This window comes from Mesoplodon bidens (assembly GCF_964165515.1).
Source record: "Mesoplodon bidens genome assembly, chromosome: 7".
In the NCBI taxonomy this organism is placed as follows: Eukaryota; Metazoa; Chordata; class Mammalia; order Artiodactyla; family Ziphiidae; genus Mesoplodon; species Mesoplodon bidens.
Window position 1 is genome coordinate 15,088,490 of NC_138164.1, and position 26,932 is coordinate 15,115,421.

Consider the following 26,932-nt stretch of genomic DNA (forward strand, 5'->3'; position numbering starts at 1 on the left):
ATGAACCGAGGACACTGGCAGCAAAGGCCATCCACAGGGCCAGATAAAGCCTCAAGCTTTTCTTTTTGGATCTTGAAGGCACTGATGTTCTGACAACTGAATTATGGCTCATCAGACATCTAGGCATTTGCACCACTGAGACACATGATGAACCCACACGAGGAAAGCCTGGCTCGGAAAGGAGAGGAGAGGCACTCGCTCCTCTGGGTTCTCTGGCCTCCACCAAGCGCTCCCTGTGCCCCGACTCTCCAGAGGGGCAGACAGCATCACTACAAAAGCCCATCCTCAGCAGGGCACTCACTCTCTAATCCTATTATGTCATATGTGCCTCCCAAGGGGGAAAAAGAAATTGCTTAGAGATAGTAACCACTTCTAGAAGCCTGAAAGGAAAATTTGCCAGAAGCCAGGCATAATTCAGATGAGGCACTATCAAAAAATTACTATATTATTGCTGTTATTCTTAACCTCCCAGCTGTCAACAGTTAGAGGTTCCCGATATCCCTCAGGTTTCAGGCCTGGCCCCTCTGAGAGCTGGCATCCACTGACTCACCAGGGGAATTTTGGAGGTCTCTTTGTCCTTCTTGTCTTTCTTTTCCTTTTTCTTTTTCTTTTCTTTCTTCTTAATGGCCCCAGGAGTTGACAGCTTCCCCCGCTCTTGGATCACCAAGTTCCGATAGTGCTCATCACAGGGATGGTCCCACATGGACTGCCCGTTGGCAAAGTTGAAATAGTAAATATCACCTGTGATGTCCTGGCTGGGGATGGGCAGAGGTCACAAGTTAGTCCCTGCTCAGGTCCAAAGCTCCATGGGAAAAAAAAAAAGAAGAAGAAAAATGGCAAGGAGGCAGAGAAGAAGGAAGAACTGTGGGGAGAAGGGGAGAGAGAGAAAAGGAAGAAGAGAGGAAAGGATTAACACAAAATTGAAGGGTAGGGACTTCCCTTATGGTGCAGTGGTTAAGAATCCGCCTTCCAATGCCGGGGACGTGGGTTCGATTCCTGGTCAGGGAACTAAGATCCCACATGCCTCGGGGCAACTAAGCCCGCGTGCCACAACTAGAGAGCCCATGCGCCCTGGAGCTCGCATGCCACAACTAGAGAGAAGCCCATGCGCTGCAACGAAGAGCCCGCACCACAACAAAGACCCAGTGCAGCCAAAATTAAAAAGATAAAAATTGACGAGTACCATTTGGCTAAGAATAAGGAGTTTCCTTAGATAGAAACAAATGATTGGGATACCTAAGGACTTCTCTAGATGGAGACGTTTAATTGTTAAGGTTCCTGAGAATTCATGGTAGACTAGAGTAGGGATAAACTTGGTTTTAGATGGATAAATACAAACACTATGGTATCATGGAGATAAATTCTGGGATAGAACTTGCTTAATATTTTCATAAATGATCTAAAGAAAAAATATGCATTGTGATAGCTCTGATTTTGCAAAAGACTCTAAACTCGTAAGAGGTGATAATCCAAGCTAGTGGGGTCAATCAACAATAAAAGAAAATAATGTAGAAGGTAGGTCTCAACATGAACAAGTCTAAAATAAGCCATTCATCCCACCCACCATTATCAGTAATCCATCAGGACAGCTAATAGAAAAAAAAATTCACGATAGCAATATAAAAGATGCAATACCCAGGAATAAATCCAAAGTGTGCAAAATCTTCATAAAGCTTTACTGAAAATTCAGGGGAAGAAAAAAGAAAAAACAATTGGAGAGACACCCAGTGTTCCTGAATAGAAAGATTCAAGTCTGTAAACATGCCAATAATCCTCAAATTAATGTATAAATCCAAAACAATCCCAATCAGGCTCCTTATGAAATTTGACAAGCTCAATCTTAATTCAAATAAAAGAGAAAATATGTAGTAAAACAGGAAAAATATCAGAGGTAAAAGATAAAAAGACATACAAATGGCCAAGAAGCACATGAGAAGATGCTCAACACCACTAAAGATTAGGGAAGTGAAAATTAAAACTACAATGAAACGTCACTTCACACCCATTAGCATGGCTATTATCAAAAAAGCAGAAAATACGGGCATTCCCTGGCGGTCCAGTGGTTAGGACTCGGCGCTCTCACTGCTAAGGGCCCGGGTTCAATCCCTGGTTGGGGAACTAAAATCTCACATGCTGCAGGGCGTGGCCAAAAAAAAAAAAAAAAAGCAGAAAATAACAAGCGCTGGCAAGGATGTAGAGAAACTGGAACCCTGGTGCACTACTGGTAGGAATGGAAAATGGTGCAGCCACAGTGAACACAGTATGACAGTTCCTCAAAAAATTAAAAATAGAATTACCATTTGAACCAGAAATTCCACCTCTGGATGCATACCCAAAAGAATTGAAAGCAGGGATTTGAACAGACATCTGTACACCAATGGTCACAGCACCACTATTCACATAGCCAAACGGAAAGAGAAATTCTCAGGTGCCAGAAACAAAAAGAAAACATGAAACCTGAATAATAAGTGCATGAACTGACTGTCAAAACTGGTATCTGACCTGGATATAGGCCTGTGGAACTTGGGTTTTAATGCCAGTTTAGAACAAAATGTGGCCTTAGGCCTTCGTGAATTTAGGAACTGGAAATGAGACCCTAGCTGTATCTGGGGCCCTACGGACTGTTCCCTCCATGAATAAAAGGACCTAGGTCATGGAAGCAGCAAGGAAGCATGTCACCCACTCCAGGTTCTAGGTGGGGAAAATAAAATTTAATGAAAAACTGAAACCCCAAGACACATGTAGATATATAGTCCAAAATGTGGTAAGGGAATCCCAAGTCAGGAAATTAATGTAAAAATTTCGTCCTAAACCACTGAAAACTCCTTGGCAGAAACCATTGTAAAGCCACTCAACAACCTAGGAATGAGACACTCACAGAAAATAACCTCTGCAGAAGATGAATTCACAAAATGCACAATAACTAATTACAGAGGAAACGTGAGAAAACATTTCACCATGAGGGAAAATCAGTAACACAATGAAAAGAAGAACTGAGATAATAGAACAATCAAAAGAAGACTAAAAATAACAATATTTAAAATTATTGTAGGGATAAAGGAGTAGAATCCATAATGAAAGAACAGAACTCTAAAAAAAACCTAGACATATTGAAAAGAACATAAGAGAACTTGAAGGAACTGGTAGTCATTAAATTCAAAATGAAAAACAACCAGATCTGATGCAGAAGAAGAAACAAATAGTGAATTGAGAAATAAATATGCTAAAGGAAATTATAAAGTGATTTTTCAAATATGAAACAGAAGTTAAGAGACATGGAGGATCAAATAATAAGGTCCAATATATTTCCAGTAAGAGGTGTAGAAAAGAAAGTGATAATGGTTGAGAATTTTCCAAAATTTAAGAGAGATATGAGTCCTCAGAGTAAGGAAGCACTCCAATTCCTATACACAGTAAATAACAATGAATCCACACCTAGACACACTGTTGTGAAATTACAGAACACCAGAGATTAAAAACAAAATAATAAAAACAACCAGAGGGGGGAAAAGTTGATTACCTACAAAGGAACAACTAATGAAACCAAAAAACATGTCTTACTAGCAAAACCAGCGGTCAGAAGATAATGGTATACAGTATTGTCAAACAGCTGTTGACAAATCTGTACTCAACTAAACCACTATTCAAGAGTGAGACCAGGGACTTCCCTGGTAGCACAGTGGTTAAGAATCCGCCTGCCAATGCAGGCGACACGGGTTCGAGTCCTGGTCTGAAAGATCCCACATGCCTCGGAGCAGCTAATCCTGTGCATCACAACTACTGAGCCTGCACTCTAGAGCCCGCGTGCCACAACTACTGAAGCCTGTGCGCCTAGAGCCCGTGCTCCGCAACAAGAGAAGTCACCACAATGAGAAGCCCGCGCACCACAACGAACACCAAAGGCAGACAAAAATAAATAAATAAAATTAAAATTAAAAAAAAAGAGTGAGACCAGGGATTTCCCTGGCAAGGACTTAGAGCTTTCACTGCTGGGGCCCAGGTTCGATTCCTGGTTGGGAAACTAAGATCCCACAAGCCACACAGTGCAGCCAAAAACAAAAAAAAACAGAAAGAGTAAGACCAGACAACAATTACTCAGGACACAGGAAGATAAACACATTTAGCATGCTTGATATAAAGGACATTTAAGAACCCTGTATCCAAAAACAGAAACGGACTCACAGACTCAGAAAACAAATTTATGGTTACCAAAGGGGAAAGGGATGAGGTAAGGAAAAATCAGGAGTTTGGGATTAGCAGATACAAACTACTATATATGAAAAACAACAAGGTCCTACTGTATAGAACAGGGAACTATATTTAACCTCCTGTAATAAACTATAATGGAAAAGATTATGAAAAAGAATATATTTTTTTAACATCTTTATTGGAGTATAATTGCTTTACAATGCTGTGTTAGTTTCTGTTGTATAACAAAGTGAATCAGCTGTATGTATACATATATCCCCATATCCCCTCCCTCTTGCACCTCCCTCCCACCCTCCCTATCCCACCACTCTAGATGGTCACAAAGCACTGAGCTGATCTCCCTGTGCTATGCAGCTGCTTCCCACTAGCTATCTATTTTACATTTGGTACTGTACATATGTCAATGCTACTCTCTCACTTCGTCCCAGCTTACCCTTCCCCCTCCCCATGCCCTCAAGTCCATTCTCTAAGTCTGCGTCTTTATTCCTGTTCTGCCCTAGGTTCATCATATACTCTTATATATATGTATGTGTGTGTGTGTATGTGTATATATATATATATAAAACTGAATCACTCTGCTGCACACCAGAAACTAACACAAAATTGTAAATCAACTATACTTCAATAAAAAAAGAACGCTGGGGACTTCCCCAGTGGTGCAGTGGATAAGACTCCACACTCCCAATGCAGGGGGCCTGGGTTCGATCCCTGGTCAGGGAACTAGATCCCACATGCATGCCATAACTAAGAGTTCACATGCCACAACTAAGGAGCCCTCCTGCTGCAACTAAGCAGCCCACGGGCTGCAACTAAGACCCGGTGCAACCAAATTAATTAATTAAAAAAAAAAAGAACGCTGTATCCAAAAATGAGAGACTACATTCTTATCAAGCACACATAGAACATTTACATAAACAGGATCACTTACTGAACAAAAAGAACTCTCAATGTGTAACAAAGAATAGATATAATGAACAAATAAAATTGGAAATCAGTAATTTAAAAAATACCCAACTCTATCCATCTCATCACATTCAAGTTATCATTTTGGAGCAAAGGTACTTAACAAAATTTTTAAAAAAATCAAATCCAATAATATATAATCATTACCAAGCAGAGTTTACCCTAGGCATGTAAGGTCGGTGTAACATTTGAAAACCAATCAATATAACTGACCATATTAACAGACCAATATAGAAAAATCATATGATTCTATCAATAGATACAGAAAAAAGTATTTGATAAAATCCAACATCCATTTCGGATTTAAACTCTCAGCAAGCTAGGAATACAAGGGAACTTCCTCATCCTGACAAATGGCATTTAGAAAACCCTACAGCTAACATCACCTAACATCATACTTAATGGTGAAAGACTGAATGCTTCCCCTTAAGATCAGGTACAAGGCCAAAATGTCCATTGTCACCACTTCTATTCAATTGTACTGGAGGTTACAGTCAGTGCAGTAAGGCAAGAAATAGAAATATAAGGTATCCAGGTTAGAAAGGAAGATGAAAAAATGTCTTTATTCCCAGAAGACATACCATCTATGTAGAAAATCCTATAGAATCTACAAAAAAGCTACTAGAACTGACATAAGTAAGTTAAGCAAGGTTGCAGGCTACAAGGTCAGTATACAAAAACCAATTTTATTTTTATATGAAGGCAATCAACAACTGGAAATTGACATTTTTAAAAAAACCATAATGGAAAAGAATATGAAAAGAAGATATATGTATTTATAACTGAATCACTTTGCTGTACAGCGGAAATTAACACAACATTGTAAATCAACTATACTTCAATAACATAAAAATAAATAAATAAATAAAAGATACCATTTACAGAAGCATCAAAAAAAGACAGATAAATGTGACAAAATATGGGCAAGATGTGTACACTAAAAACTATAAAAGATGGGCTTCCCTGGTGGCACAGTGGTTGAGAGTCTGCCTGCTGATGCAGGGGACACGGGTTCGTGCCCCGGTCTGGGAGGATCCCACATGCCGCGGAGCGGCTGGGCCCGTGAGCCATGGCCGCTGAGCCTGCAGGTCCGGAGCCTGTGCTCCGCAACAGGAGAGGCCACAACAGTGAGAGGCCCACGTAAAAAAAAACAAAGAAACAAAAAAAAACACTAAATATTGAATAAATGGAGACAAACTGTGTTCATGGGTTGGAAGATTCAATGTTGTTTAAGATGTCAGTTCTCCCGAACTGATTTATGGGTTCAATGCAATTCCAATCAAAATACTAAGAGGATTTTTTTTTTTTGTAGAAAATGACAAGCTGATTCTAAAACTCATAATGGAAATGCAAGGGACCTAGAATACAACTTTGAAAATGGAGAACAATTTCCAGCACTTACCCTAAATGATTTCAATATTTATAATAAAGCTACAGTAATCAAGACAGTATGGTATGGGGGGAGGAACCAAGATGGCAGAGTAGAAGGACGTGCTCTCACTCCCTCTTGCGAGAACACCAGAATCACAGCTAGCTGCTGGACAATCATTGACAGGAAGACACTGGAAATCACCAAAAAAGATACCCCACATCCAAAAACAAAGGAGAAGCCACAATGAGACGGTAGGAAGGGCGCAATGACAGTAAAATCAAATCCCATCACTGCTGGGTGGGTGACTCACAGACCGGAGAACACTTATACCACAGAAGTCCACCCACTGGAGTGAAGGTTCTGAGCTGCACCTCAGGCTTCCCAACATGGGAGTCCGGCAATGGGAGGAGGAATTCCTAAAGAATCAGACTTTGAAGCCTAGTGGGATTTGATTGCAGGACTTCGAAAAGACTGGGGGAAACAGAGACTCCACTCTTGGAGGGCACACACAAAGTAGTGTGCGCATCAGGACCCAGGGGAAGGAGCAGTGACCCCAGGGGAGACTGAACCAGACCTACCTGCTAGTGTTGGAGGGTCACCTACAGAGGCAGGGGTGGGGGCTCTATGGCTCATCGTGGGGACAAGGACACTGGCAGCAGAAGTTCTGGGAAGTACTCCTTGGCGTGAGCCCTCCCACAGTCTGTCATCAGCCCCACCAAAGAGCCCAGGTAGGCTCCAGTGTTGGGTTGCCTCAGGCAAAACAACCAACAGGGAGGGAACCCGGCCCCACCCATCAACAGTCAAGTGGATTAAAGTTTTACTGAGCTCTGCCCACCAGAGCAACAGTCAGCTCTACCCACCATCAGTCCCTCCCATCAAGCCTCTTAGATAGCCTCATCCACCAGAGGACAGAGAGCAGAAGCAAGAAGAACTACAGTCCTGCACCCTGTGGAACAAAAACCACATTCACAGAAAGACAGACAAGATGAAAAGGCAGAGGGATATGTACCAGATGAAGGAACAAGATAAAACCGCAGAAAAACAACTAAATGAAGTGGAGATAGGCAACCTTCCAGAAAAAGAATTCAGAATAATGACAGTGAAGATGACCCAGGACCTCGGAAAAAGAATGGAGGCAAAGATTGACAAGATGCAAGAAATGTTTAACAAAGACCTAGAAGAATTAAAGAACAAACAGACAGAGATGAACAATACAATAACTAAAATGAAAACTACACTAGAAGGAATCAATAGCAGAATAACTCAGGCAGATGGACGGATAAGTCACCTGGAAGACAGAATGGTGGAATTCACTACTGTGGAACAGAATACAGAAAAAAGAATGAAAAGAAATGAAGACAGCCTAAGAGACCTCTGGGACAACATTAAATGCAACAACATTCACATTATAGGGGTCCCAGAAGGAGAAGAGAGAGAGAAAGGACCAGAGGAAATATTTGAAGAGATTATAGACGAAAACTTCCTTAACATGGAAAGGAAATAGCCACCCAAGTCCAGGAAGTGCATAACAGGATAAACCCAAGGAGAAACACGCAGAGACACATAGTAATCAAATTGGCAAAAATTAAAGACAAAGAAAAATTATTGAAAGCAACAAGGGAAAAATGACAAATAACACACAAGGGAACTCCCATGAGGTTAACAGCTGATTTCTCAGCAGAAACTCCACAAGCCAGAAGGGAGTGGCATGATATACTTAAAGTGATGAAAGCGAAGAACCTACAACCAAGATTACTCTACCGGCAAGGATCTCATTCAGATTCGATGGAGAAATCAAAAGCTTTACAGACAAGCAAAGGCTAAGAGAATTCAGCACCACCAACCAGCTCTACAACAAATGCTAAAGGAACTTCTCTAAGTGGAAAACACAAGAGAAGAAAAGGATCTACAAAAACAAACCCAAAACAATTAAGAAAATGGTGATAGGAACATAGATATTGATAATTACCTTAAACGTGAATGGATTAAATGCTCCAACCAAAAGACACAGGCTTGCTGAATGGATACAAAAACAAGATCCATATATATGCTGTCTACAAGAGACCCACTTCAGACCTAGGGACACATACAGACTGAAAGTGAGGGGATGGAAAAAGATATTCCATGCAAATGGAAATCAAAAGAAAGCTGGAGTAGCTATACTCATATCAGATAAAATAGATTTTAAAATAAAGAATGTTACAAGAGACAAGGAAGGACACTACATCATGATCAAGGGATCAATCCAAGAAGAAGATTTAACAATTATAAATATATATACACCCAACATAGGAGCACCTCAATACCTAAGGCAACTGCTAACAGCTATAAAAGAGGAAATCGACAGTAACACAATAACAGTGGGGGACTTTAATACCTCACTTACACCAATGGACAGATCATCCAAAATGAAAATAAATAAGGAAACAGAAGCTTTAAATGACACAACAGACCAGATAGATTTAATTGATATTTATAGGACATTCTATCCAAAAACAGCAGATTACACTTCCTTCTCAAGTGCACACATTCTCCAGGACAGAACACATGTTGGGTCACAAATCAGGTCACAGTAAATTTAAGAAAATTGAAATCACATCAAGCATCTTTTCTGACCACAACGCTATGAGATTAGAAATGAATTACAGGGAAAGAAACGTAAAAAACACAAACACATGGAGGCTAAACAATACGTTACTAAATAACCAAGAGATCACTGAAGAAATCAAAGAGGAAATCAAAAAATATCTAGAGACAAATGACAATGAAAACACAACAATCCAAAACCTATGGGACACAGCAAAAGCAGTTCTAAGAGGGAAGTTTAGAGTTATACAAGCCTACCTCAAGAAACAAGAAAAATCTCAAGTAAACAATCTAACTTTATACCTAAAGGAACTAGAGAAAGAAGAACAAACAAAACACAAAGTTAGCAGAAGGCAAGAAATCATCAAGATCAGAGCAGAAATAAATGAAATAGAAACAAAGGAAACAATAGCAAAGATCAATAAAACTAAAAGCTGGTTCTTAGAGAAGATAAACAAAATTGATAAACCATTAGCCAGACTCATCAAGAAAAAGAGGGAGAGGACTCAAATCAATAAAATTAAAAATGAAAAAGGAGAAGTTACAACAGACACCACAAAGCATCCTAAGAGACTACTACAAGCAACTCTACACCAATAAAATGGACAACCGGGAAGAAATGGACAAATTCTTAGAAAGGTATAACCTTCCAAGACTGAACCAGGAAGAAATAGTAAATATGAACAGACCAATCACAAGTAATGAAATTGAAATGGTGATTAAAAATCTTCCAACAAACAAAAGTCCAGGACTAGATGGCTTCACAGGTTAATTCTATCAAACATTTAGAGAAGAGCTAACACCCATCCTTCTCAAACTCTTCCAGAAAACTGCAGAGGAAGGAACACTCTCAAACTCATTCTATGAGGCCACCATCACCCTGATACCAAAACAAGACAAAGATACTACAGAAAAAGAAAGTTACAGACCAATATCACTGATGAATATAGATGCAAAAATCCTCAACAAAATACTAGCAAACAGAATCCAACAACACATTAAAAGGATCATACACCATGATCAAGTGGTATTTATCCCAGGGATGCAAGGATTCTTCAATATACGCAAATCAATCAATGTGATACACCATATTAACAAATGGAAGAAGAAAAACCATATGATCATCTCAATAGATGCAGAAAAAGCTTTTGACAAAATTCAACACCCATTTATGATAAAAAAAAAACCTCTCCAGAAAGTGGGCATAGAGGGAACATACCTCAACATAATAAAGGCCATATACAACAAACCCACAGCAAACATCATTCTCAATGGTGAAAAACTGAAAGCATTTCCTCTAAGATGAAGAACAAGACAAGGATATCCACTCTCACCACTATTATTCAACATAGTTTTGGAAGTCCTAGCCACGGCAATCAGAGAAGAAAAAGAAATAAAAGGAATACAGACTGGAAAAGAAGAAGTAAAACTGTCACTGTTTGCAGATGACATGATACTATACATAGAGAATCCTAAAAATACCACCAGAAAACTCTAGAGCTACTCAATGAATTTGGTAAAGTTGCAAGATACAAAATTAAGGCACAGGAACCTCTTGCATTCCTATACACTAATGATGAAAAATCTGAAAAAGAAATTATGGAAACACTCCCATTTACCATGGCAACAAAAAGAATAAAATACCTAGGAATAAACCTACCTAGGGAAACAAAAGACCTGTATGCAGAAAACTATAAGACATTGATGAAAGAAATTAAAGATGATACCAACAGATGGAAAGATATAACATGTTCTTGGATTGGAAGAATCAATAATGTGAAAATGACTCTACTACCCAAAGCAATCTACAGATTCAATGCAATCCCTATCAAATTACCAATGGCATTTTTTATGGAACTAGAATAAATCATCTCAAAATTTGTGTGGAGACACAAAAGACCCCAAATAGCCAAAGCAGTCTTCAGGGAAAAAAACAGAGCTGGAGGAATCAGACTCCCTGACTTCAGACTATACTACAAAGCTACAGTAATCAAGACAATGTGGTACTGGCACAAAAACAGAAACATAGATCAATGGAACAGGATAGAAAGCCCAGAGATAAACCCACGCACCTATGGTCAGCTAATCTATGACAAAGGAGGCAAGGATATACAATGGAGAAAAGACAGTCTCTTCAATAAGTGGTGCTGGGAAAACTGGACAGCTACATGTAAAAGAATGAAATTAGAACATTCCCAACACCATACACAAAAATAAACTCAAAATGGATTCCAGACCTAAATGTAAGACCAGACACTATAAAACTCTTAGAGGAAAACACAGGAAAAACACTCTTTGACATAAATCACAGCAAGATCTTTTTTGATCCACCTCCTAGAGTAATGGAAATAAAAACAAAAATAAACAAATGGGACCTAGTGAATCTCTAAAGCTTTTGCACAGCAAAGGAAACCATAAACAAGATGAAAAGACAACCCTCAGAATGGGAGAAAATATTCGCAAACGATCAACGGACAAAGGATTAATCTCCAAAATATATAAACAGCTCATACAGCTCAATATTAAAGAAACGAACAACCCAATCCAAAAATGGGCAGAAGACGTAAATAGACATTTCTCCAAAGGAGACATACAGATGGCCGAGATGCACATGAAAAGCTGCTCAACATCACTGATTATTATTAGAGAAATGCAAATCAAAACTACAATGAGGTATCACCTCACACCAGTTAGAGTGGGTATCAGCAGAAAGTCTACAGACAACAAATGCTGGAGAGGGTGTGGTGAAAAGGGAACCCTCCTGCACTGTTGGGGGGAATGTAAATTGATACAGCCACTATGGAGAACAGTATGGAGGTTCCTTAAAAAACTAAAAATAGAATTACCATATGACCCAGCAATCCCACTACTGGGCATATACCCAGAGAAAACCATAATTCAGAAAGACACATGCACCCCAATGTTCATTGCAGCACTGTTTACAATAGTCAGGTCACGGAAGCAACCTAAATGCCCATCGACAGACGAATGGATAAAGAAGTTGTGGTACATATATACAATGGAATATTACTCAGCCATAAAAAGGAACGAAATTGAGTCATTTATCGAGACGTGGATGGATCTAGAGACTGTCATACAGAGTGAAGTAAGTCAGAAAGAGAAAAACAAATATCGTATATTAACACATGTATGTGGAACCTAGAAAAATGGTACAGATGAACCGGTTTGCAGGGCAGAAGTTGAGACACAGATGTAGAGAACGAACGTATGGACACAAGGGGGGAAAGCCTCGCGGGGGTGGGGATGGTGTTGTGATGAATTGGGCAACTGGGATTGATATGTACACACTGATGTGTATAAAATTGATGACTAATAAGAAACAGCACTATAAAAAAAGAGACAAAAAAACAAAAAAACAACTAAAACTAAACTTTCTTTGGGTTGTCTGTATGGAAATATGTTAATATAAATGTTTCAGACATTATATGAAATTTCTAAAAATCTTATATGTTCTGGTATAATGTTATAAGTCATAATTTTAGTTATTACTTTAAAATGTATATCTCAGAAGTAACTAAATTTCCTTGTCAATTGCATTATTATGAACTTTCATCAAATCTTTAACCGTGGTAATTTTTAAGTCTTTTGTCATTTACAGACAGTTCTGGGTGTACTCTGATGCTTTCGCAAAAATGTTCCTATAAAAGAGTTTCATCTTCAAGGAATTCATGGAAAACACTCTGACAAGTACAGGTTTCTGGTAAGTGACTATACTGCTGAACTGAATGAATAAGCATTTTCAGAACTCTAATGGAAAACTGATGAATTCATAAAAGTGCTAACAAAAGATCAAGATAAAAAAAATTAATTACATGGGACTGAGTGAACTGATGAGGATGATTATAATTTTTGTGACTTTCTGTTTGAATAAAAAAAAAATCCCACAAGGACTCAGAGGCAAAAAATATACAAATCAACTTTCACTGCAAAGTAAAGGAGCTGTTACAGTGGAGGATTACTGGACTGAATGTCAATATTATGACATAGTATGAGTGTATTTCGTGTTTGGTAATTGCAACATTGTTGCTTTTGTTGTGGTCATCCATTTACAATGCTTGGTGTCAGTTTATTTATCTCTTGTAAAAATAAAATACAGTGTGTGTGTGTGAGTTGTGGGGAAAAAAAAAACGAGACACAGAATATCTTCATGACTTTGGAATAGGCAAACATTTCTTAAACAGGACACAAAGCATTAATCATATTTGAAAAGTTGATAAACTGGACATCATTAAAACAAATTATGTTATTCAAAAGATACCAATTAAAAGTATAAAGACAAAAAAAAAGAAGTAGGAAGAAAAAGGAAAGCGTATTTTAAAAACTTGGCCTATGAAAAATCTTAAAATCTTTTACGCAGATATTAGTAAAAAGTTTAAGCCATCTGAGCAATTCACCTTAACTAATACCATTCACCAGAAACACAATTTGTATCCAACTGTTCTTTATAAACTAGTGAGTTTTGCATTATCATTCCTGTCTCATGGCTAAAATTTAAAAGCAAAGCTGTAAGATCTCTGTTAGTATCTGCCTGTATTTTTATATATGTCTATGTATGTATGTAATAAATTTGTGATTTTTTTCTACCTGCAAAAAAAAAAAGACAGTACAGTATTGGTGTAAAGGTAGACAAACATATTAATGGAAGAGAAGAGAGAATCCAGACTTCGAAGGAATTCCCCAACTAACAGCAATTACTCATGGGACTGAGAGTAAGGATGAAAGATGACACATATACATAACTTTCAATGACTTACTTTAAAAAGTGAGGAATAGTTCATGCTCTCCTTATGGGATGAGGCAGCGTTAGCTACCACCAGCAGGTACCTGAGGGCCGCTGGCATGACCCTGGCACACAGCTGGGCCACGGCCGATGACAGTTCCTTCCTTCCATCACCCTTTTTCCTTTTTACATCACTGCAGCCATTTATTTATTATGTGCACATTAAGGTACTATTCTGATTACATTTCTCATGTGGTCTTTAATTAGAAAGTGTATCCAAAAGCAGAACAGCACAGATATATACAGATTTAAAAACATAAAGAAAAAGAATAAAGAGATTAATGATAAGGCAAATGTGGCTATCAGGGTGGATATTGGAAACCAAACAGAAACCACTATCCTACAAACTTTTCCTATAAACACAACCGTGAGTCCTCAGCACCTGGAATACTGGGTGCAGTGCTGATGGCTTTAGTAGAAGAAAGATGTCATGACCTGGAGAAGGTCCAAGGAAAGGCGGCTAAAAAGATCCAGAGAACAGGGAGCCCGTCATGCGAGGAGAAGCTGGAAGGATTAGGACCCTGCGGCAGGGATAAGTAAAGCTACGACTGCGGTCATTTTGAAGTATGGCCAACGCATTAAGTGGTTCAGGGAAGAACAGGATAATTATACCTTGTACACAAAATTGCACAATCCCAGCAGAAAAGACGACCCTCCGCCCCAAGATATCTGGGGGCTAGTTTGGGAGAAACAGGAAATCCCACGCTACGGTAGGAAGTAAACTCGGGGCACCGACCGTAAGGAGGCCACGTGGAGAGAGCTCCGTGCAGGTGGTGACGACAGAGCAGCGCCCCCAGGAGTGGGAGTCCTGGCGTGGGGAGGGTCGGGGGGAGGCGGCGGCTGCCCCGCCTCGACCAGTCTGTTTCCTTACCATCAACCTCTGATCCCCTGAGATAAGCTGAGCGAGTGTCTGCTCTCACAGTTCAAAGAGCGCAAACTAAAACTGGAAATAGGAGCCCATTCATGCACAAGTCACACAAATTCAGGGCTGGGCTGTGAAAGGAGACAGAAACCGCTGCCAGTCTGTGTAGCCTCACTCAAACCTCTCCAGCACCAGCGTCCACTCTGGACACACTGTGGAGGTCCCAGTATTGTCACTCTCCATCTCAGTCTGCAAAGGATAACAATGACACCTCCTCCGTGTGTCCAAAACGGATGCTGACGCAGGGCGGCAGCTTAGATCCTGGGACCCTGGGTATCCCTGCTGAACCCCTCCAGGGACCATCAAGGCGGCCTGGGCTCAGGCCCAAAGCATCAGGCGGCCCAGCAGAGGGATGGCCCATTGCAGGACAGGCTTCAAAAGGTGGCCAGTTAAAGCTATCTCCGGTGTCAGGCCCCCTCCGCCTCAAAGGCCAAGCCAGAAGGCGACACCCGTGCTGACTCACCATGGTTTCCACTCCACAGGCAGTGGGGCCACAATGCCCTCCCGTGCCAGCCACAACAGCTCTGGTTCTTCTATGGGATCAATACCAATCTCTCTGGCAAATTCAAGAATTTCTGCAAGGAGGGGTAGGAGGGTGGGAAGGTAAGAGAGGTGGGGGTGGGAGGAGGGTGGATACAAAGAAGGAAGAATCAGTCAGTCTTGGGAGATAATAAGAGAGCTATATATTGGCTCTGCCCCCGTTCCTATTAATGTTTGGTCTTTGGTCCCAGTTCCTGACACAGAGTTCCTAAAGCCCTTGGAATTTCCTGAGTGATAGGAGAGTCTTGTGTCCCAATGAGGCGACTCTGGGTGGGCTCCTGGATGGGCCCTGGCCACCAGAAAGACCAAGCCATGATTAGAAGCTTGGAACTTTCAGCCTCTCCCCTCATTCTCTGGAGAGGGGCTGGAAAATGAGTTAATAAGTGATCATACATACATGACGAAGCCTCCATAAAAATCCCTAAACTCTGGGGTTCAGAGAGCTTCTGGCACTTCCACGTGCAAGGAGGGGGGCACACCCAGCTCCACTGGCACAGAAGCTCCTGCACTTGGGACCCTCTCGGACCTTGCCCTATGTATCTCTTCACCTGGCTGTTCACCTCTACCCTTTACCATATCCTTTATGGGTCATCTCAGTGGAGGACTTTGGAAGATGACATACCTGGGGACTAGGAAAGGCAAAAAGGACCAGCCGGAATTTGGTTGGCCAAGGACTAACGTGTTCATTAATTTCACACGTATTTTTTGAGTGCCCCCTATGTGCCAGTCACCATGTGCCCTGACTAAGAGAGAAACGCCCTCTGTCCTTATGGAGCTTACATGCTGGTAGAAGAAACAGCCAGTAATGACATCAACAGATAAATATGCAAGGAATTAAGGCTTCTGATAAATGTAATGAAGGAAGTGAGTGAGGTATGAGACAGAGTTTGTCAAGGTGGACGGGCAGTCTTTTACAAAGGGTGGTCAGAGAACCTCTCAGAATGGGACACTTAACTAAATCCTGTAGGAAACAAAGGAGCCAGCTATGCAGAGCACCGAGGAAAGAGGACTCAGGCAGAAGAGCAGGTTCAAAGGGCCTGTGACATGTGGCAGCCTGGCCTGTCTGGGGACCGTCAGAAAGGCCATGCGACGAGCAGAGGGAGGGAGAGAGGGGCACTGGGTGAGCCTGGCTGGGTGGCAGGGCCGGGTCATGCACAGCCCTGCACATCCCACTAAGGGCGTTTTGCTGAGCATAATGGAAGATTATATGGAAGATTATGAAAAGCAGAGCCCTGATATGATCTGCTCTACACTGTAAGATCACTCTGGTGCTAAGTGGAGCACAGACTGGAGAAGGGCAAGAGTAGAAGCAGGAGGCTGATTAGGAAGCTGCTGCAAGTCCAGGAAGAGAAAATGGGGGCTCGAGCTTAGGACATCTACACATGACCGAGCAGAAGAGAGTTTTTTATAAATAGCCTTAGAAAAAGTTAGACCCCGTTTATAATAGCAAACCAAAAAGAATAAAATCTTTAAGAAATAAACTGAGCAAGAAATGTGCAAAACCAAAATGAAGAAAACTTTTAAGTCACCCCTGAAGAACATAAAAAAGACACAAACGGAAAGGAATAGATGCTCTTTGATGGGAACCTCCAGGTTGACCTGGATGCATAACTTAACTGCATAGAGATGTCAATCCTCCCCAGGCTCATTCATAAATCTGACACAATTTTCTCTAAAATACCAACAGTTCCCCAATACACAGCCCTCCCCAGAAAAAGGGTAATTCTAAAGTTCATGGGGAGATAAAGCAGATAAGATAACCAAGAAAACTTTGAAAAAAGAAGAGGAATGAGGGTATTTCAGCCTTACTAGATACTAGAATTTATTACTGAGCCTCAGTAGTTAAGAGCACAGTTCTGGCGTATGAACAGACAGCCCCATGGAACAGAAGAAAAAGTAGACCCCAAAACACATAGGCGGCACTCAACCAGTGGGTGAAAGGTGAGCTACGCCACGAACAGTGTGGGGACAAACCTGAGGACAACATGAGAGCAGGGAAGCTCTTCTAACTATGATACAAAATTCAGGGGCCATATGAGAACAGACTGATAAATTTAACACAGAGATTAAAAATTTCTACACGGCAAACAAACAAAAATCCTATGCTATAACAAATCCTATCCTACCCTAATGTGGGATCCACGGACTCCTACAGACGCAAGAGTTCTTCCCCAAAACTGGCTTGCAAACCATCTGAACTATAAGCAAAATTTGTGCAGCCAGGTCCACAACTCATGAGAAATTCAAAGAAATCTTCACCGCTCCAAAATAGTACGGTGCTTCAAAGTGTGGGCCCTGGAGCTAGAATACCTAGGTGTGGATCCTAGCTGCCCCGATTAGTAAACTGTGTGACTACAGGGAAGTTACTTAACCTTTCTGTGCCTTGGTTTCCTCACCTGTACAATGGGGATAATAATAGTATCTAACTCACAGAGTTGCTGTGAGGGTTGAAAAGGAAATACATGAAAAGTTCTTAGTAGAGAGACTGGCACACAGTAGCACTCAATAAATTTTGTTATTATTGTTATTAATAATGTTATTATTGTTGTTTTTTTAAAAAAACACACAGCTTTAGTTTGTTCTTAAGAAATTGGGGTTCCCCTGGCCTCAGGATATACTGTATTTCATGATACCCTCTACTATATTTTCATTTAAAGTTAATCACTGATCTGACCCAAGGTCACCAAACTTTTTCTGTAAAGGGCCAGATGGTAAATATTTTAGGTTTTGTGGGTTGTACAGTCTCTGTCACAACTCCTCAATACTACTGCTCCTATAGCATGAAAGAAGCCATAAACAAGACATAAATAAGCATGGCTGTTATCTAATAAAACTTTAGCTACAAAAGCAAGCAACAGGCCAAGTTAGGCCTGTGGGCTACAGTTTGCCAACCCCTGATCTAACCCAAATACACTGAGCAACTCTGTGCATGTACCATACTTTGCATTAGAAGAACAAAAATAAATCATAATAACTGTCCTAAAAGAACTATTACAGTACACCCAGGCCTCTTACCTTGCTCACTGGGGATGTAGGTCTCATCATAATCTTCCTCCAGAACCAGCTGGTCTCCTATGCGGATGGGTCTTCCGGCCATGATTGGTTTGGGCTCAAACGCCTAGATCCCAGAGACACCACCCACCCAAAGAGAAAATCAGTGCCCCAGCTTAGAAGGGGAAAAGGTGGAGCTGGGTCATGGAGCACCTGGGCCAGACCAGCCCCTGCAGGCCAACTGAGCCAGGGAGAGTGGAGGGTGGGACCAATGGCTCAGAACTCAGGCCTTATAGCCTCTGCACCCTGGAAAGTTCTTAGACACATCACCCCCCAAAGCCCTGCTGAATACTCTTGTGGACCATAAACGATCTGGAAACCCAGTTGTCTCAAGGGTTTGACTTCACACACTACCCCCCACCAAATAGGAGTAAGAACTAACAGTCTAGGACCCCTGCTGGAAAACCCTAGTGAGACACCAAAATAACTAGCAGCACACACACCCCCATATACCAATGTACCCCAGGTGCAGTCACGCTGTCCCAACACATAGCCCTGTTTGCATGCCCCTGTTTACCTTGAACAATGCCCTCAGGGAGCTTACAGTCTAGCAAGGCAGCGTACACAGCTTCAACAGTAGTAGAAGGAGGAAGGGAAAAAACACATCCTGCTCTGGGAGTACTAACACAGAAGTAACATACTCCCACTGCGGGGATGAAGGAAGGCTTTGTCAAGGACCTGGGTACCGAAGGCTGACAAGAGTTCTGACAGCGGAGAGAGGAATCCCAGGCAGAGGGAACAGCATGTCAGGCAAGGTGGTCTGGGGAGCCGATGCCAGCGTGCATGGCAGGGGCCGGGGTGGAAGCCAAGCCTGGGTCTGGTCATGGTGATCTCAATGGATGATGCTGAAGGGCCTCAACTCTGCCCTGCAGCAGAGAGGAGCCACTGCGGGCTTTGGTGGAAGAAAGTGACACAGAGTGGCCTTTTTTTAGGATGAGAACTTTGGCAGGAGTGGCCTGGCTGGATTGGAGAAATGAGAGACTGGCATCAGGAAAACCACTGAGGAGGCTCCAGTCCCAGGGAAAGATGATGAGGGTTTAAACTAGGGCAGAAGCAGTGGGAATGGAGAAGAAGGGACCGACACAAGGGATGCTGTGATGTTAGGTTTAATAGGACCAGGGTGGGGGGGGTGCGGAGGGGCGGTGGGCGGAAGACTGGAAAGGAATCCAACCTGAATCCAAGATTCCTAGCTCCAGGGACGGGGCGGTGCCACCTTCTTCAACTGATAATCTGGTGCTGTTCTAGAATTGCTCCTTCCTTAACACCCCTACTCCTACAACGACCTCAGGACCCCAGGTCATGCACCCCTCCCCTACAGCAGCTCCCACGTTGAAGCCCGAGGACACAGGGACAAGTCACCCTGTAAAGTGGCTGCCATGGACAGCCCTTCAGAATGCCTCCCTAACCAGGCAGTGGCAGCCACACCAGTGTGACCGAAGGGAGCCTGGAGGAGCAGGTCCTGACCTCTCCTGTAGCCACCTCTTCAGACACTGTCACAGTTCCACCCGGGGCAGCAAGCATGACACAGCCCTCATAGATAGCAGAGGAAGTGAGCAGAAAGACCTCATCATCGGGACTTCCCTGGCGGTCCAGTGGTTAAGACTCCACACTTCCAATACAGGGGGCACGGGTTCGATCCCTGGTCTGGGAACTAAGATCCCACATGCCTTGGGGCAAGCCAAAAAAAAAAAAGACCTCATCGTCAAAAAGAAGGTTGGGAGGCAGCCTGTAATGAGTGCTCAGAAAACAGCAAGATCTGGTGACTCTGAATCTGTCCCAAGATCCCTGGAGAGGGGCCCCTGATAAACACAAAGGATCTCTGAGGGACCATTCCCGTGGCCCTCTCTGCACTCTGGCAGCTGACAGATGGGCAAGGGAAGTGTCTTGCCTTAGGGCTCACAGAAGATGGTTCCCTTTGTCAGTCACCGGACCCAAGGGAGCCAGGCTCTGCACTCTCTCATTCCCACCACGACACCTCCAGGCAGCAACTTTGTGCCTCGGGAAGAAAGGCTAAAGAAGCATTCTTCCCTGCAGTACTTAAGCCTAAGTGGGAATCTTCTCCATCCCCTAAGAACCTATAACACCTGCGGACATAATGCTTGAGCCTCCACACATACAGTCAGAGATGAGTAGGGCCAGACGCGGAAAAAGCAGAGCAGAAAAGGACCAAGAACCAGCGCAGGAGATGTGGCCCACAGCCTGGAGGTTTAAGGAGCCCTCGGAATCTTTAATCCTCGGAGTTAGGGAGAAAAGGGAAAGAAAAAGGGAAAGGATCTCAGGGGAGGTAGGAAGCGCAGTGGCCTGAACATCAGGCTGTACGTTATTCAAATCAGCAGGCAGTGATCTATACAACGCATTGTACCAACCATCTCAGAGAATTCGAGAAATTCTGCATTTGAAAAATGTTACCTATCCCTAGATACATCCCATCTCCAGAAAGCAGGGGGCAGGTAAAATCTCTGTCCTCCCAGCAAAATGCCTAATTAGCTATTTACTAAACCATCTATGTTTAACTATTTAAAGGTCAGGAAGAATGTGGAAAACCTAAATTCCTGGATTACTCAAATGTCAAACAAATCTTCTGCCAGAAAAAAATTAAAGTACGGGTGGGCTATAGTCTACCTTCTTTCCTTGCCTTGCCTGGCTTCAGGAAAGATATAGGCAAGGACAGGGCCAAAAGGGCAGGAACTGCAGGAATAAGGAAGGTGGTGGAAGAGAAACCACATTTGTTCAATGGCTACTAGAGATCATTTACTCACTCGAGCAGTATTTATTTGCTGCTGGGCGCTAGAGACACAATGGTGATTAAAAACAGATTCAGCTGCTACTCCCCAGGAGCTAGTCTAGTGAGGGAGGGAGACAAACCAATCAGTCACAGATAAGTGTATAATTTTAAATGAGGTAAGAGCTCTGAAGGAAAAGAGCCTGACTTAGATGAAGCCTGTGCTGAGAAGTGAAGAATGAGGAGGTATTCACCAGACAAAAAGAGGAGGAAAAGATGTTCTAACAAAAGCAGCAGCACGTGCAAAGGCCCTTCAACAGGAAAGAACACTAAGCAAGAAGAAGCATAGTCGGAGATGATGCTGGGCAGGTGGGTGGAAGCCGGGCCATGTGGAGAACTTGGCTTTTATAATAAGAGAGCTGGAAATCAGGAAAGGATTTTTCCAGATACATATTTTGAAAGACTACTCAGGCAGCCACTGGAAATACAGACAGGAATGGAGGCCAGATTGGAAAAGAAGAAAATCAGAGTGGCTGCAGAGAGATTAGGTAGGAAACCACAAGCCAATCTAGATGAGAGGTGATGATAACCTGGGTGAGCGGGGGTAAGATGAGACATCTAAGAAAGCAGCCCTGAGATCAGCTTCAGGAAACACACGGCACACGTCCTAACATTTCCCTCTAGGCCTGAGACCGTGAGGGACATCACTGTCAATCTTGGCACCCTAGATGTGGCTTCAAAACCGTCAACGTGGTACGCCATGCAGCACTTACCGACAGATCAGATGAAACCTGATGAGATGTGCATGCCACCAGGCCTGACCCTCACTGTGAGCCACGGAGCTGTGGGGAAGGATCCCCTAACTGTCCTCATCCATCTCCTGCCAATCCCAGAATCTAGCAAAAAAGGAAAGGCTCGTACACCTTCTCCAGGAAGCCCTCCCTGGCCAACCCCGGCCTCTCCTGTCTACTTAGAACTACCTCAGCACAAAGGACACAGTTTTCCTTTGTTCATAGGCCTATTTTTCTCTGCATTACCTTTTTTATGGGAATGTGTTCCACCTCTCCTGTTACACCACGGGCTTCTGAGGGTCATGCCTCTGCCTCCTTCTGCATTTACCAACCAAGCCTAAAATAAGCTAAGTAAACGTAGGAGACTGGTCACTGCTCTGAACCACTAATATACAACCAAAGAATCTCAAAAGCAAAAAAAGCCCATAAGAGCCCTGGTCCAACTGCCCTTCCCTTGCCGAATCTTTCCTCTCTATGCTTTAAGTGCCAGAGAGCATAGTGGCTGAAGCACCAGTTTGGGGGCCAGAAACACCTGAATTAAATCCCATCTTTCTCATTTACCAGCTGTGTGAACTTAGGCAAGGTACTTCACCTCTCTAAGCCTCAATAACCTCATGTACGTAATTCAAACAATCATGATAATCTACATCAAAAGGTTGTTTGAAGATGAAATGAGATAATATATACCTGTACAGTGCCTAGCACAGTCCCTGGTACACAAAAGATGTTAAATAAATTTAGCAATATTACTGATGTTACTGCCAATTCCACAGTTAGATCATCCTTAACTATGAAAAGGTCTTTCTCTTAGTAAGCCAAAAATCTATGTCTAAGAAACTTCCTCCCATTTGCCCTCTTCCACCCTCTGGACCCACGAAGGGCACCCAAGGCACCACTACTCCAAGCCGGGTTTTCCCAGCTCCCTTCCCTTCAATACATGCCACTGGTTCCCAGTCTCTCGACATTATGGTTACCTTACTGTGAATGTGGTCTAATTTGACAGGCATAGCCAAAAACTTTTGCACACCTGCGTACTCACAGAGCATACACACGTATATGCATACTTAGGGTTCCCTGAATATTTATTTCTTCCACCCTGCCTGAACAATTATAAAGAAAGTTCACCACCAGAAAAGATTTACTGGAGAAGGCATTGAGGAGAACGTGGAAGACATTAGAGTTGATTATGCAGTGGTAATGAGCACAGGTTTGGGAACATTCTTGGCTTTGAATCCCAGCTCTGCCACTTACCAGCTGGGCAAGTTGCCTCAGTTTCCTCATCTATAAAATGGGGATAATAACAATGTCTATCTAAAAGGGTTGTGAGGATTAAATGACTCAATACATGTAAAATACTCAAAACATAGTAAGACCTCAATAAATGTTAGTTGTCATTATTACCATTCACTTATTTAAAGGGCTTAGTCTACATTGTTCTAGAGGACAAAGCTAGTACCAGGGAATATAAGCTAAGGCCATTCAGACATCCAATAACCATTTACTGAACACCTACCATGGGTCAGGCACTGCTGTCACGGCCACAAACCTGATAACGCTCCAGCTCAACCTAGCTGTGAAGCCAAATACGTAAATACATGATTATATAGTGTGTTAAGTGCATTAAGGGAAGTATCAGAAAATACGACAGGACACAAAGGCGAGGGCAATTAACCCTACTTTGGAAGATCAGGAAAAGCACTGCAGAGTAGAGGACCATGGAGACGGTTCTTGAAGGATAAGCAGGAGCTCACCAGGATAAGGGAGTAAGGTTATTTAAGGCAGAAGACACAGCTTACACAAAGGCAAAGAGGCAGAAGAGAGTATACGGCAGGTGCAGAGAATTAATGATGACAACAAAAGCTTATATTCACTGAACACTTCCTATGTTCCAAGAACTGTACTAATGCTATATATACATCATCACACCTCATCCTCTCTGCTAAGTAGAAATTATGATCCCCATTTTTCAAAAGAGAAAACTGAGGCTCAGCAAGTTTTCAAAAAGTTTTTTAAACTTGCCCAAGGTTTCACAGCTAGTAAATGGCACAGCAGAACATGCATGCACCCACATCTATCTGACTCCAAAGCCCTGAGCTCTTAACCACTCTGACGTGACCAGAGCACAAGAGACAATGGCAAGAGAGAGATCTACCATGGAGGGCAAGGAGCACATGATAAAAGGCTTGGGAGGATGAGGCTGTATCCTGACACGATGAGGAACCATCACAAGATTTCACAAAGGAGACTGGCCTGATCAGACCTGTAGTTTAGAAACGATTCTGACAGCTGTGTGAGAACTAATTGGAGGAGGGCAAGAAAAGACGCGGAGGGACCACTTAGAAAGGTATCCTGAAAACACAGGCAAGAAATTATGAACTAGAGACTTCCCCGGCGGTCCAGTGGTTAAGACTCTGTGCTTCCAATGAAGTGGGCACTGGTTCGATCCCTGGTTGGGGAACTAAGATCCCCATGGTGGCCCCCCCCCCAAAAAAAGCAAGAAATTATGAACTAAGTCAGTGGCTGTGAGAATGGAAAGGAAGGGCCAGATTCTAGGTGTATTATGAGGCAAAAGAACAGTACTTGATGTCTGCAGCAAGTAAGGGAGAGGCAGGAGGACAATCAGAGCACTTAAAGCAGTGTATTGTGATGATCAGTTCACTTCTATGCCTTGCCCGATAGCCCCACCTAGCATACTGCCTAGATATAGGGAATGGCCAACAAATGTTGCTGCATCTATTGTAATAGATGAATGAATTCCAAGTGCAGACATGGCTGATGGAGTGAGTGGGTGAAGTCCTTCACTGAGACAGGAACTACAAAGGAGGAACAGATGTGGGGGGCCAGGAAGGATGGGGCGACATTCAGTTGGGATGATCGGTAAGCAAGTTGGAGCTCAAGACTCAAGAAAAGAGGTCTGGCGGGAGCCACAGTTTGGGGAGTAACCGTTAAATAGATGGTAACTGAAACTCTGGGTGAAGTCGCTCCGAGATGGAGTGTAGTGAACAGAAAGTAAGGGCTTGCAAAGGCTGATGAAGGGGGCTGCGTTAGGAAACCCCAGAGAGAGAGGAGTCGTGGAAGGCAAGTGAGGAGCGCGGTTCCACAAGGAGAAGGTAGATTTTTGAATCAATGCAAGGAAAGGAAAAAATGAAAACAAAAAACTTACTAACTTCCGCAGCTGGCCAAAAGACAGCAAAAGGTTGGGCCAGCCCTGATTCGGACATGGGGGGAAGCTTCCCCACAAGAGAAATGTTCAAGCTGGGCTCAGAAGGCCGGCCTTACACGCTAAATCCGAACAGGACAAATAAACGAGCGCCCCTGCCAGCTCACACTCGTGGCCCAGTGCCCGCTCTCACTGCCCCGCCAGCACTCCAGCCCAGGCCTTTCCGCCACTCAGATTTTGGATAGAGGCGCACTGATCTGGCCGCTCCATCTTCACTTCTTCCTTCAGTTCCCGCCCACACTCATGCACATCCCGCTCGGCGGCACACGAGTGTGTCTCGACTTTCCCGCTTCCCTCCCTTCCCAGCCACCCAACCCTCCCTCCAGGGGTTTCTCACCTGTCCCCCACCCCGGGAGGCTCTGGGCGCTAGCTCGCGGCTCTGCGCAGCTTCCCCAGCACCACCCGGGATCCCAGCTTCCAGGGACGCCGGGGTGTTGCCCTGCAGCGGTCAATAACCACTTCCGGAAAGCGTACGAACCTAGCAACTGAGAGTCCCGCCTCTACCCAGAATCAAAAGGTCGCCGAATGAGAGCCCTGTCATCGGATTGGTTAAAGTTCCCGTCGGATCACAGAGGCGATGTGCACGTTTTCCCATTGCATGATGGGAGAGGTAGTCCAGTATAGTTGATGGGGCTCCGCAAGGGGTTAAAAGAGAGTCAGAATTTAGCTATGAGGGGAATTTCTTCCCGGGCAGGAAAGGATCATTCAGAGTATCGACAGTAACGTGACTTACCTAAGGCAATCTTTTGGTCATCATTTTTAGTAGCGTGATGAACATCAGGTGAATAATATACTGATCCTCAATAATCAACCCACCGAGGCTTTAATAAACAAAAGAAAGACTCCCATTTGCTATGACTAAATCAGTTAGTACCCGCTCAGGAGTTAAGAGACCACTGTCCAGGCTTCCCTGGTGGTGCAGTGGTTGAGAATCCGCCTGCCAATGCAGGGGACACAGGTTCGAGCCCTGGTCTGGGAAGATCCCACATGCCGTGGAGCAACTGGGCCCGTGAGCCACAACTACTGAGCCTGCATGTCTGGAGCCTGTGCTCCGCGACAAGAGAGGCCACGACAGTGAGAGGCCCGTGCACCGCGATAAAGAGTGACCGCTCGCCGCAACTAGAGAAGACCCTCGTGCAGAAACGAAGACCCAACACAGCCAAAAATATAAATTAATTAATTAATTTTTAAAAAAGAGACCACTGTCCATCTTTTTTACCAGAGGGCAGGGCTCAGGCAAGAAGGTTATGATAATAGCTGTCATAACTATTTCTTTTTAAAATTTATTTATTTATTCATTTATTTAATTTTGGGCTGCACTGGTTCTTCGCTGCTGCACGTGGGTTTCCTCTAGTTGCTGAGCTCAGGAGGCCACTCTTTTTTTGCTGTGCATGGGCTTCTTATTACGGTAGCTTCTCTTGTTGTGGAGCATGGGCTCTAGGCGCACGGGCTCAGTAGTTGTGGCTCGCAGGCTCTAGAGCGCAGGCTCAGTAGTTGTGGTGCAGGGCTTAGTTGCTCTGCGGCATGTGGGATCTTCCCGGACCAGGGCTCGAACCCGTGCTCCCTCCATTGGCAGGCGGATTCTTAACCACTGCGCCACCTGGGAAGCCCTGTCATAACTCTTTCCAATAGTCTATTTAAGAAGGAAAAAATGACAGTGTGTAGCCCCTCCACAAACCCCGCCTGGCAGAAGGGTTACTACTAATATAATTTAAAAGGCTTTAGTTTTGTTTGCACGAGGGCAAATCTTCCTTT

At 43.2% G+C, this 26,932-nt stretch overlaps 1 protein-coding gene across 10 annotated transcripts in view; it reads right to left on the reverse strand.

Moving 5' to 3' along the window:
* CEP164 (centrosomal protein 164) overlaps nucleotides 1-25,611 on the reverse strand; it is a 72,250-nt gene extending 46,639 nt beyond the window's left edge. For 9 of the 10 annotated variants that reach the window (XM_081241432.1, XM_081241431.1, XM_081241426.1 and 6 more), the window contains exons 1-4: nucleotides 25,515-25,611; nucleotides 18,409-18,511; nucleotides 15,317-15,428; nucleotides 551-755 (exon numbers count right to left, since the gene is read on the reverse strand). In XM_081241432.1, coding sequence (XP_081097558.1) covers nucleotides 551-755; nucleotides 15,317-15,428; nucleotides 18,409-18,490 — 399 coding nt within the window. In that variant the 5' untranslated portion in view covers nucleotides 18,491-18,511; nucleotides 25,515-25,611. Of the gene's footprint in view, nucleotides 1-550; nucleotides 756-15,316; nucleotides 15,429-18,408; nucleotides 18,512-21,939; nucleotides 22,063-25,514 lie in introns of all 10 variants that reach the window. The other variant, XM_081241425.1, reaches the window with a different exon arrangement.
* Between the last annotated feature and the right edge of the window lie 1,321 nt (nucleotides 25,612-26,932).